We start from the raw sequence: 13671 nt of genomic DNA on the forward strand, positions 1-13671 counted from the left end.
GGTTATGTGAAAACATCTCACCGGAAGACCAGTCGAATTGTTTCAAATTTGGATTTAAAAAGGTATATTTTAGGTCAACCGCAAATACTTTTATTGTGAAGAGCAGTTCATTTCGTCGGTCATATAACCGGAAAACCAGTCGAATTGTTTCAAATTTGAATTTAAAAAGGTATATTCTATGTCAACCGCAAATACTTTTATTGTGAAGAGCAGTTCATTTCGTCGGTCCGTCTTCCTAGTGACGACCGGATCGATAAGTAGCAGCTTGGCATGCTAAATCAAAACTGTCATGGAGACCTTTTCGCTCTAACTGGAGCAATGCCGAACGACCTCCGTCGCTTTGCCGAGAGCTGAGTCGGTGACCAGGCCGATGAGAGTGCACCAGTGACGGGCCGGGGAAGGGCGAGGTCCAGCCTGCTGGGAGGATGCAGCATCCTGCTAGCCTAGACTGATGACTGGCTGTTTGCACACTTTCATCTGCAGGTAATACATGCATATTACTTGTAGGTGTGTCATCATTATATACATTAAAGGCCTGAAATGCGATTTTTTTATTTAAACGGGGATAGCAGGTCCATTCTATGTGTCATACTTGATCATTTCGCGATATTGCCATATTTTTGCTGAAAGGATTTAGTAGAGAACATCGACGATAAAGTTCGCAACTTTTGGTTGCTGATTAAAAAAAAGCCTTGCCTGTACCGGAAGTAGCAGACGATATGCGCGTGACGTCACAGGTTGTGGAGCTCCTCACATCGGCACATTGTTTACAATCATGGCCACCAGCAGCGAGAGCGATTCGGACTGAGAAAGCGATGATTTCCCCATTAATTTGAGCGAGGATGAAAGATTTGTGGATGAGGAAAGTGAGAGTGAAGGACTAGAGGGAAGGGGGGTTACCCACATATGCGGTCCTCTCCAAGGTTTCTCATAGTCATTCACATCGACGTCCCACTGGGGTGAGTTTTTCCCTGCCCTTATGTGGGCTTTGTACCGAGGATGTCGTTGTGGCTTGTGCAGCCCTTTGAGACACTTGTGATTTAGGGCTATATAAATAAACATTGATTGATTGATTGATTGAAGTGGGAGCGATTCAGATAGGGAAGATGCTGTGAGAGTCGGGTGGGACCTGATATTCAGCTGGGAATGACTAAAACAGTAAATAAACACAAGACATATATATACTCTATTAGCCACAATACAACCAGGCTTATATTTAATATGCCACAAATGAATCCCGCATAACAAACACCTCCCCCCTCCCGTCCATATAACCCGCCAATACAACTCAAACACCTGCACAACACACTCAATCCCACAGCCCAAAGTGCAGTTCACCTCCCCTAGGTTAATAAAGCACATATATTTCCCCAAAGTCCCCAAAGTTACGTACGTGACATGCACATAGAGGCACGCATGTACGGGCAAGCGATCAAATGTTTGGAAGCCGCAGCTGCATGCGTACTCACGGTACCGCGTCTGCGCATCCAACTCAAAGTCCTTTTGGTAAGAGTCTCTGTTGTTCCAGTTCTCTACAGGCCAATGGTAAAGCTTGACTGTCATCTTCCGGGAATGTAAACAATGAAACACCGGCTGTGTTATCCCGCACAACAGTCAGGGGGTGCATTCTACGGCGGGGGTGCGTTATCCGGCACAACACCTGTACACCAATACACCGCTTCCCACCTAAAGCTTTCTTCTTTGCTGTCTCCATTGTTCATTGAACAAATTGCAAAAGATTCACCAACACAGATGTCCAGAATACTGTGGAATTTTGCGATGAAAACAGACGACTTAATAGCTGGCCACCATGCTGTCCCAAAATGTCCTCTACAATCCGTGACGTCACGCGCAGGCGTCATCATACCGAGACGTTTTCAGCAGGATATTTCGCGCAAAATTTAAAATTGCACTTTAGTAAGCTAACCCGGCCGTATTGGCATGTGTTGCAATGTTAAGATTTCATCATTGATATATAAACTATCAGACTGCGTGGTCGGTAGTAGTGGGTTTTAGTAGGCCTTTAAATGTATTGTGTTGTGCCACCCCAGGGGGAGGCAAGATGGCCGGTAAGGTGAAGTGGGTGACAGACATTGAGAAGTCAGTGCTCATCAATAACTTTGAGAAGAGGGACTGGATTCCAGTGACAGAAACCGAAGACTGGAATTTTTACTGGTATGTTTATGATTTCAAAAATGGCCGGCTACTTTGCAAATAAACCCCTGATCCCTGCGTGCGTCTGCAGGATGAGCATCCAAACCATCAGGAACGTCTTCAGCGTGGACACGGGCTACCGCTTGACTGACGAGCAGATGGTCAACCACTTCCCTAACCACTACGAGCTGACCAGGAAGGACCTGATGATCAAGAACATCAAGCGCTACCGCAAGGAGCTGGAGAAGGAAGGGAGCCCGCTGGCAGAGAAGGACGAGAACGGGAAATACATCCATCTCGGTGAGAGAGGATGGGAGTCCTGTCCATGATGGCCGCGCGGGTTACTGTTTGTATGTGTGCGCACAGATTTTGTCCCGGTGACGTTCATGCTCCCTGCGGATTACAATCTCTTTGTGGAGGAATTCCGCAAGAACCCATCCAGCACCTGGATCATGAAGCCCTGCGGGAAGGCGCAGGGAAAGGGCATCTTCCTCATCAACAAGCTTTCCCAGATCAAAAAGTGGTCCCGGGACAGCCGCACGTCCTCGTAAGATCCCCCCCCTAAGAATACAGTGTCTTATTTTGGAATTATAATGATGGCATGTGTCTCTTCAGGTTCATGGCGGCCTCTAGTGGCAAGGAGGCCTACGTCATCTCTGTTTACATCGACAATCCTCTTCTCATCGGAGGGAAGAAGTTTGACCTGCGTCTCTACGTTCTAGTCACCACATATCGGCCGCTCAAATGCTACATGTGTGACCCTCCCCACCCACACACACACACACACACACACACACACACACCTGGATAGTTGAACTATGACAACAGGCGACAATAAAAGCACATAATCCTTTTAAATGTATCGTCAGGTACACGCTGGGGTTCTGCAGGTTCTGCACGGTGAAGTACACGCCGAGTACGAGCGAGCTGGACAACATGTTTGTGCATCTCACTAATGTTGCCATCCAAAAACATGGAGTAAGTCAGCCTGCACAACTACGATCATAATAAAGCTGACTCTTACATTGGACCGCTGTCCTCATCCGATGCAGGACGACTACAACCACGTCCACGGCGGCAAGTGGACCGTCAGTAACCTGCGTCTGTACTTGGAGAGCACCAGAGGAAAGGAGGTGACCAGTCACCTCTTTGACCAGATCCATTGGATTATGGTGCAATCCTTAAAGGCTGTGGCTGTAAGGTTGCATAAACACACACATTCCTATCAAATATTGTCACTGTTAAACATTTGTTTTTTATATATACACACACACACACACACACACGGGTGATTCAAAAAGAACACGCGTGTACATAACTTTGAGTATTTATTTCATGCTTTACAAGTGCTCAATATGGCCACCACCGGTCAGGGGCGCCGAAAAGGGGGGGTAAAGGAGACGGATTCTAGGGGCCCATGATGGAAGGGGGCCCAGAGAGGCCCCTAATGATGATGAAATTATAATACAGAAAAAATAATGACACTGTGTTGGGGGCCCTGTAAAATCCCTAGCGGCGCCCCTGCCACCGGTAGCACGGACAACATCAAGCAAACAAAACGCCTTCTGTTGAGGAGTCGCCATTTGAGGGTAAATAAACACGTGGTCTTCTGACAAATGAACGGCTGTGAAAGGATTACGTGAACACAACTGGGAAATTGTAACACAATAAAACTTGGATAACTCCTGTATCAAATAACCATTGATTCAGTCTATTACAATGCTTTAGAACTGAATAAATGCGTGCTGATTTTGGTGTATTCTTTTTGAATCACGATGTGTATATATATATATATATATATATATATATATATATATATATATATATATATATATGTATGTGTGTATGTATATATATATATATATATATGTGTGTATGTATATATATATATATATATATATATATATATATATATATATATATGTGTATATATATATTTATATATATATGTGTATATATATGTATATATATATGTGTGTGTATATATATATATATGTGTGTATATATATATATATATGTGTATATATATATATATATATATGTGTGTATATATATATATATATGTGTATATATATATATATATATATATATATATATATATATATATATACATACACATACATACAGTACAGGCCAAAAGTTTGGACACACCTCATTCAATGTGTTTTCTTTATTTTCAGGATTATTTACATTGTAGATTGTCTGAAGGCACTGAAGTCATCAACACTATGAATGAACACATGTGGAGTTATGTACTTAACAAAAAAAAAGTGAAATAACTGAAAACATGTTTTATATTCTAGTTTCTACATAATAGCCACCCCTTGCTCTGATTACTGCTTTGCACACTCTTGGCATTCTCTCGATGAGCTTCAAGAGGTAGTCACCATAAATGGTTTTCGCTTCACAGGTGTCATAGTTTTGATGCCTTCAGTGACAATCTACAATGTAAATATTCATGAAAATAAAGAAAACACATTGAAATTAGAAGGTTTGTCCAAACTTTTGGCCTGTACTGTATATATATATATATATATATATATATATATATATATATATATATGTACACACACTGACAACAATGATATAACGAGTGTTTTTCCACATTGCTGCTGCAATTTCTTTATATTATAAATACTCCTCCCATTTATGCTCTTTTTTTTCAGCCTGTGATGAACAACGACAAACATTGTTTCGAGTGTTATGGCTATGACATCATAATTGATGACAAGCTCAAGCCATGGCTCATCGAGGTGGGTCTAACGGAGCTTAAAAAAAAAATCTAATATAATAGAACAACATTCTAGTCATGAAAATAAAAAAAATACAGACAGCGTCTCCGCCATGTTTGTTTTGGGACGCGACAATGCTAATACCGGATGTAGCAATCTCAGCTAAGGACGCCGCTCTCGTGGACGTATTGTCTTAGTTTAGCCTGCTTGTGCTAATCCTGACTATCGTACTTGATATTTTATATAGCGTGTATACTGCGAGCTCAGATTTGGTGATAGGTAACATACCTAGAAAACATACGAACTTCATATACATGGCCTTCGATAGCTCAGTTGGTAGAGCGGAGGACTGTAGTGGTTTATGCCGACATCCTTAGGTCGCTGGTTCAAATCCGGTATTTTTCATTTTTTAAATAATTAATTATATGTACGGTATTAACTACCCCTATTCTACAATCATCATTCTGCGATATTGAGTGAAGTAATAACATTGACAGGAGTCTACTTGTCCTAAAATACTACAGTAAGATAATAAATAGATTGCTTTGCCAAAAATAAATATTTTGCTATGCATAGAGTCAAGAGCATAGATAACAATCATGCTTGCACAATGACTCACCTTGGGCGGTTCTTTAAACCTGTATTTTGTATGTGCTGAAGGCGTGTCTTTAACAACTCCCAGGCTACCTGTGTGCTTGTAGGGTCATTTACTGTATTTAGGATCAAACAATACAATTGCAATCTGCTATTCAAATGCTAAAGTGTCTGTTGGGATTGTGCCAGGTCAACGCGTCCCCCTCGCTGACCTCCAGCACAGCCAACGACCGCATCCTCAAGTACAACCTCATCAACGATACGCTCAACATCGTCACGCCCAACGGCGAGATGCCAGACTACCGCTGGAATCGCAGCCCGCCGCGAGACGCCCTGGGCAACTATCAAGTTCTGTGAGTGCTCAGTACTGTACATGCGTCTGTACCACGAGATGGTGCCATAGATCCTTACACGTACATTTTAGAATAAGCACTCATCTTAAAAGGGGTCCTATTATGATTTTTTTTAATCAACATTTAAAACACGTCTTTGTGGTCTACACATGTAATGGTGGTTCTTTGCTCAACATTTTGTTGTGTTTTACAGACAGTTTGCGAGCCGCTTTCTGACTGTCTCTTCAGGATGCGCCGTTTTGTGGGCGGTCTTATTTACATGGCTCCTCTTCGATTGTGTCCTCTCCACATCGTCCATTTTGTCATTTTTAGCGCTTCCATAGCGAGACCACAGATAGATATAAATTCAAACTATAAACTACCGGTAATTTGTATTAAAAATGGCAACAGCGGAGGATGCATGTGCATGAACAAGCCAGTCCGCCCCACAACAAGAGGGTAGAGAAAAAGAAGGAACTTACTGACTACAATGACGGACTCGTGCAAAGCACTTTGTATACATTTATACCATATATGGATAATCTGTTGACATCACAAGTGTGAAAAACGTCACAGGACAGAGCAACTTCTAAACAGCTTGTTTGGAGGAAGGTTTTATAAATGGCTCCGTCATGCCTCCTTGGTTTGATTTCGGGACTTATGCAGATCCCAAATACACAAAGACAGGTAACAATAGGTAAGAAAAGTTGGTTTTGCATAATAGATCCCTTTTAAGCGCCATGTGTGTCGTGACCTTCGATGGGCTTGTATACATCTATATATATCTAATCATGATTTATATTACCTTGCATACATGCAACTCTATATACTGTATGTACTGTCATGGTCAAAATGTTTCATACACTTGTAAAGAACATAATGTCATGGCTGTCTTGAGCAGTGTTGGGACTAACGCGTTACAAAGCCGTTACTATCGGCGGTAAATAGTAATCTAACGCGTTATTTTTTATATTCAGTAACTCAGTTACCGTTACTACATGATGCGTTACTCCGTTATTTTGCGTTATTTTTTATGTAGTATCGGCTAGAAACTGAGAAGGTATGAGTGTTTTATTGCAGCGCTGCAGAAGAGGCGACAAGAAAGAGGCATGCCGCGCGCTGTCTGTGTGAATGTGTGTGTGTGGGAGGGGGCGTGTCTGTGTTTACTAATAAAACATCATGGCGAAGCCCGAAGCCGAGTTTCTTAAAATGGAGATATTTTCAGTACTTTTCTTTTGTCGACCACAAAGAAAATTACATTTTAGTTGTGTCTTCGATCAAAGATCCTATCCTAGCAATTCAAATCTGCTGAAACCGCTACAAAAACAACATGCTTCGACGAATCTAGTAAAGAGACACACTTGATTGATTGATTGAGACTTTTATTAGTAGGTTGCACAGTGAAGTAAATATTCCGCACAATTGAGCACTAAATGGTAACACCCGAATACGTTTTTCAACTTGTTTAAGTCGGGGTCCACTTAAATTGATTCATGATACAGATATATACTATCATATATACTATCATCATAATACAGTCATCACACAAGATCATCACATTGAATTATTTACATTATTTACAATCCGGGGTGTGGAGGTGGGTGGGGGGTGGGGTTGGGTTTGGTTGTTATCATCAGTCATCAACAATTGAGAACAGAGAAATGGATATTGGAACAGTGTAGGTCTGACTTGGTAGGATATGGACAGCAAGTAGTGGGCAGAGAGAGAGAGAGAGAGATCAGGAGGCATAAGAAAAAGTGTCTGCATTTGATTGTTTACATTTGATTATTAACAATCCGGGGAGGGTGTTAGTTTAGGGTTGTAGCTGCCTGGAGGTGAACTTTTATTGCGGTTTTGAAGGAGGATAGAGATGCACTTTCTTTTATACCTGTTGGGAGCGCATTCCACATTGATGTGACTTCACCTCCACCTCCAACAGCGGCTGGATTTTAACGAGGCACTGCACACAGAAGGTACACACACTGTCAATTCTCTTATATACTCTTTCATTCCAGACTTCTAGAGTGTTTGATTATCACTTTACTCTAAATGTTTAGACTATAAAGTTCACAACATAAAGAGGGATGCTAGTGGGCCAGGCCAATCTTTCCTTTTCTCTAAACTAAGTGAAGAAATGTGTAGAGTGTTCTGGGCTTCAGACATGATTTTATTTCAGAATTCCTTGAGATAAAAAAATGCCTGGTTAGGCTTTGTGTATGTAGTGTGTGCCTTCCTTGCTTTACAGCTATGTTGTTATTATGCTCTTTGTTACTTATGTATGTTATATTGCAGCTATTTCAAAATAGTTTTGTCAATTTGTTCTGGCCAGAAACAAATTGGCCTTTGAAACTTATCTTTGTCTTTGTGTGTTGTATGTAGACCACATTGCTTAGCAGAGTTCAGTGATGCAAATGTATGTCAATTTGATCAACACATTGTATTATTCTCCAGTGCAATAACAGTACTGAAATGAAGGTTAAAAGGGCATTAAATGGGGCCTTAAAAAAAAAAAAAAAAAACATATATAAGTAACTAAATAGTTATTTTTCACAGTAACGCATTACTTTTTGGTTTAAGTAACTGAACTAGTAACTGAGTTACTTTTGAAATAAAGTAACTACCGTAGTAACTGTAACTACCGGTAGTTACTGGTTTTCAGTAACTAACCCAACACTGGTCTTGAGTTTCCAATAATTTCTACAACTCTTATTTTGTTGTGATAGAGTGGTTGGAGCACATACTTGTTGGTCACAAAAAACATTCATGAAGTTTGGTTCTTTTATGAATTTATTATGGGTCTACTGAAAATGTGACCAAATCTGCTGGGTCAAAAGTATACATACAGCAATGTTAATATTTGGTTACATGTCCCTTGGCAAGTTTTACTGCAATAAGGTGCTTTTGGTTGCCATCCACAAGCTTCTGGTTGACTTGTTGACCACTCCTCTTGACACAGTTGGTGAAGTTCAGCTAAATTTGTTGGTTTTCTGACATGGACTTGTTTCTTCAGCATTGTCCACACATTTAAGTCAGGACTTTGGGAAGGCCATTCTAAAACCTTAATTGTAGCCTGATTTAGCCATTCCTTTACCACTTTTGACTTATGTTTGGGGTCATTGTCCTGTTGGACCACCCAACTGCGCCCAAGACCCAACCTCCGGGCTGATGATTTTAGGTTGTCCTGAAGAATTTGTTTTCATTATCCCATTTACTCTCTGTAAAGCACCAGTTCCATTGGCAGCAAAACAGGCCCAGAGCATAATACGACCACCACCATGCTTGACGGTAGGCGTGGTGTTTCTGGGATTAAAGGCCTCACCTTTTCTCCTCCAAACATATTGCTGGGTATTGTGGCCAAACAGCTCAATTTTTGTTTCATCTGAGCACAGAACTTTCCTGCAGGAGGTCTTATCTTTGTCCATGTGATGTCAGAAGAAACAAAAATTGAGCTGTTTGGCCACGATACCCAGCAATATGTTTGGAGGAGAAAATGTTATTCAACAAATAACACAAAAACAACCTATTCACAACATCCAGTAAGCTATGTAGAGTAATATATAATGTATAAGAACATTTATATTTGCACATAAAATGTTACATTACACACTATTTACACTGTATATAAAAGCAGAGCCAGGTAATTGGACAAAGATGGATTACAATGGGCTGGAGGTATGTAAGTGAAATCAAAAGAAGATTTTATGCCTACTTCCTCATTATTCTTTACCACTGCTCTTTGGAAAGTGACTCGGGGTAATTTTTAAGACAATACTGAGGGCAAAATAACAATAGCATGTGTTTAATGGATAACACTTTGGTTACTACCAAATAGGGCGACATTTGACAAATACGAGCCTTCTTACTAGGGGTGTGGGAAAAAATCGGTTCGAGTTCGAATCGCGATTCTCACATTGTGCGATTCAGAATCAATTCTCTTTTTTAAAACATCTATTTTTTATTATTATTATTTTTTATTTATTTATTTATTTTTAATTAATCAATCCACCAAAACAATACACAGCAATACCATAACAATGCAATCCAATTCCAAAACCAAACCCGACCCAGCAACACTCAGAACTGCAATAAACAGAGCAATTGAGAGGAGACACAAACACGACACAGAACAAACCAAAAGTAGTGAAACAAAAATGAATATTATCAAGAACAGTATCAATATTAGTTACAATTTCAACATAGCAGTGATTAAAAATCCCTCATTGACATTATCATTAGACATTTATAAAAACATTTTAAAAAAAGAACATTAGTGTCACAGTGGCTTACACTTGCATCGCATCTCATAAGCTTGACAACACACTGTGTCCAATATTTTCACAAAGATAAAATAAGTCATATTTTTGGTTCATTTAATAGTTAAAACAAATTTACATTATTGCAATCAGTTGATAAAACATTGTCCTTTACAATTATAAAAGCTTTTTACAAAAATCTACTACTCTGCTTGCATGTCAGCAGACTGGGGTAGATCCTGCTGAAATCCTATGTATTGAATGAATAGAGAATTGTTTTGAATCAGGGAAAAAAAATCGTTTTTGAATCGAGAATCGTGTTGAATTGAAAAAAAAAAAGATTTTGAATCGAATCGTGACGCCAAGAATCGATATTGAATCGAATCGTGGGACACCCAAAGATTCACAGACCTACTTATTACCTTTCAATCCACGAAAGTTCGCTTTGGAGGCGGGACAAAACAAAGTTGTTATTCGCGTTGTGATTGGGCAACCAGAAGATGGAGCGAGACATTTGATAGGCGTTTGGAAAGATGGATCCCGTTGTGTGATTGGCCACAGATAAATAGACTCTGCTTGGTGATTGGCCTAGCAAAGATGGACTTGACGATTGGCTGTCACATAGATACCATCGACTGCCGGCGAGCGAGCTATTAGCAGTTAAAACACTGGTAAATTAAACTAGCTGCAATTTACGACATGTGTTGGAACACATCACACTTTTTAAAAGGAAAAGAGGACGAAAAAAAACAAACACTATTTATAAGTCAGCCTTGGCCAGGATTCGAACCAGCTTTTATTCCCTTTTCTCTCTCTCCCACAACTGTCCTGTTTGAAGATATGGGTCTGCTGGTTCAAATCCGGCTAAAATGCTTCAATTTTGACTCTGAAGCAGGGAAAATTCAATAATCTAACCTTGTTGACAGGTATGACGAGGAGCAGGCGCAGGTCGAGAATGCCGACCTGCGGAGCCGCTCCGGTCAGTCGCTGGGGTCAAAGGGCACCAAGGTCAACACGGGCGTCCGTCCCGCCGCAGCCACCTGGAAGTGAGGCAAGTCTACTGACGACTCTGACGTGCCTCACAAAACCCCAGATGCGGAAATAACATTTATATCCAGAGTTCAGCCTTTTGTATTTGTCTGCTTGCTGTTGGATTGTGCCTTCAATGGACGGACGACACTTTTCTACCATTTAAACGCTGCCTCTGGATACTCATAATCATGCCTTGGTTGTTTTTGGCAAATACTACTGTCTTGTTTTTTTTTGTTGAGTTTTTTTGTAAGTCCAGAAAATGAGTGCAGAAAACAAGAAAAAATGCAGACAAAAAAGTTAACATGAAACATGGAAGGATGTTTCACTCTTTTTTTAAAAAAAAAACAATTTATTAATTTTATTGCCATTAAAGTGTTGAAGTCCTTAAATGATTTTAAAATGAATAAAATATTTAATGAAATACATATTGTGTCATGAGTTATATTTATAAAATTCAGCTCAATAAAGCAAATGAAAAATGTATCAATTTTGGTGTGTTGGCCTTTTAAAGTGTAAATAATATCTTGTTTATGTACAGCAGGGGTGTCAAACTCGTTTTCATTGAGTGCCACGTCGCAATTAGGGTGTCCCTCAGAGTATATACAGTGAATATATATGAATATAAACATATAATAGCCTTGTTACACAATTTGCATCTTTTTGGTGGATAACTTTCTTTGGAATCGTAAGTCAAGATGACGAACAGATATAAGTATTTATTTTTGATAGCCCCAAAATAAAAATATGTCAAATTAAAGTAAAAATAATTATATTAACGTATAGAACATAATTACATGCAATACATTTCTCTGTTATTATTATTTTCTGTTAAATTAAAAGAACAAATACATTATGCCAGAAAGTGATTTATTATTTTCAGCCTTTTGCAGGCCACATGATATATTGTGGTGGCACATAAATAATGCGGCAGACCACATAAAATTATTTGGCGGACCACATTATATGACATGCCTGGCAGGTCACATTAAATGACATGGCAGGGCTCCATTAAATGACAAGGCGGGCCACGTACAAACAACGTGGTAGGCCACATGAAATAATGTACAGGCCCACATAAAATGACATGCCGGGCCACAATAAGTGAAGTGGCGGGCCAGATCTGGCCCCCGGGCCTTGAGTTTGACACCTGTGATTTAGAGCATTGATAGGTGTGATTATTAGTTGTACTATTTGACAGTTATTTATTTGGGCAGCACGGTGATACAGGGGTTAGTGCATGTGCCTCACAATACAAAGGTCTTGAGTAGTCCTGAGTTCGATCCCAGGCTCAGGATCTTTCTGTGTGGAGTTTGCATGTTCTCCCCGTGACTGCGTGGGTTCCCTCCGGGTACTCCGGTTTCCTCCCACCGCCAAAAACATGCACCTGGGGATAGGTTGATTGGCAACACTCAATTGGCCCTAGTGTGTGAATGTGAGTGTGAATGTTGTCTATCTATCTGTGTTGGTCCTGTGATGATTAAAGTTAAAAGTTAAAGTACCAATGATTGTCACACACACACTAGGTGTGGCGAAATTATTCTCTGCATTTGACCCATCACCCTTTATCACCCGCTGGGTGGTGAGGGGAGCAGTGAGCAGCAGCGGTGGCCGCGCCCGGGAATCATTTTTGGTGATTTAACCCCCAATTCCAACCCTTGATGCTGAGTGCCAAGCAGGGAGGTAATGGGTCCCATTTTTATAGTCTTTGGTATGACTCAGCCGGGGTTTGAACTCCCAACCTACCGATCTCAGGACGGACACTCTAACCACTAATGTGGCGACTTGTCCAGGGTGTACCCCGCCTACCGCCCGAATGCAGCTGAGATAGGCTCCAGCGACCCCCCGCGACCCCAGAAAGGGACAAGCGGTAGAAAATGGATGGATGGATGGATGGATGGACAACTAAATGCGTGCATTTTTTAAGTAAGAACAACATTTTTAGAGGATAATAAGTCCCTAATTATTTTTAATAACATTGTTATTTCTTGAACAGGTGCGGCAGAAAAGGGATGGATGGATTAAAATGCATGAGAATGTTTTATATTTTGAACGTTATTTTTAACATTGTGATTACCAGCAGAATTATTCATTACTTATTGTGTTAAGCAATGTCAACTAAGATTTATCTGAGAGCCAGATGCAATCATCAAAAGAGCCACATCCGGCTCTAGAGCCATAGGTTCCCTACCCCTGGTCTATATACTCCCACGGAGATTCTAACACAGCTACGTGTAAAAATAAGGCCAAAGTGTACATTTATCTCCCTTTTTAATTGAACGATTTAGATTTTACCATTCGGTTTCACAGATTTACAAAACAACGCAACTTTCTCATTTCCCTCAAGGAAACTACCTGAATTTCCCAATTATAACTTTAACGGATGTGACGTCGGCCAAGTGTGCCTCTCCTAAGTTCGATCAGATTTTACGATTCCAACTCTTGTCTCAGATCGCCACTGTTTCACCCCTAAATTATTATATCTAATCGCAACTTTGAATTATGAGCATGTCGGTTTTGATAAAGTGTGGGCAGTCATGGGGAAACACCGCTACACAACTGGCGTCTTATTTTGAA

General features: G+C 40.4%; 1 protein-coding gene across 1 annotated transcript; it reads left to right on the plus strand.

Moving 5' to 3' along the window:
* The first annotated feature begins 337 nt into the window (after positions 1–337).
* Positions 338–11485, plus strand: ttll1 (tubulin tyrosine ligase-like family, member 1). Its single transcript, XM_061959528.1, has 10 exons — positions 338–483; positions 2052–2175; positions 2246–2454; positions 2521–2701; positions 2770–2907; positions 3024–3132; positions 3207–3350; positions 4821–4907; positions 5670–5833; positions 10992–11485. Exons 2-10 carry the CDS (start codon positions 2063–2065, stop codon positions 11113–11115), a joined length of 1269 nt encoding a protein of 422 aa, XP_061815512.1. The 5' UTR covers positions 338–483; positions 2052–2062; the 3' UTR covers positions 11116–11485.
* Positions 11486–13671: the final 2186 nt, after the last annotated feature.

Source organism: Nerophis lumbriciformis, linkage group LG05, assembly GCF_033978685.3.
Source record: "Nerophis lumbriciformis linkage group LG05, RoL_Nlum_v2.1, whole genome shotgun sequence".
In the NCBI taxonomy this organism is placed as follows: Eukaryota; Metazoa; Chordata; class Actinopteri; order Syngnathiformes; family Syngnathidae; genus Nerophis; species Nerophis lumbriciformis.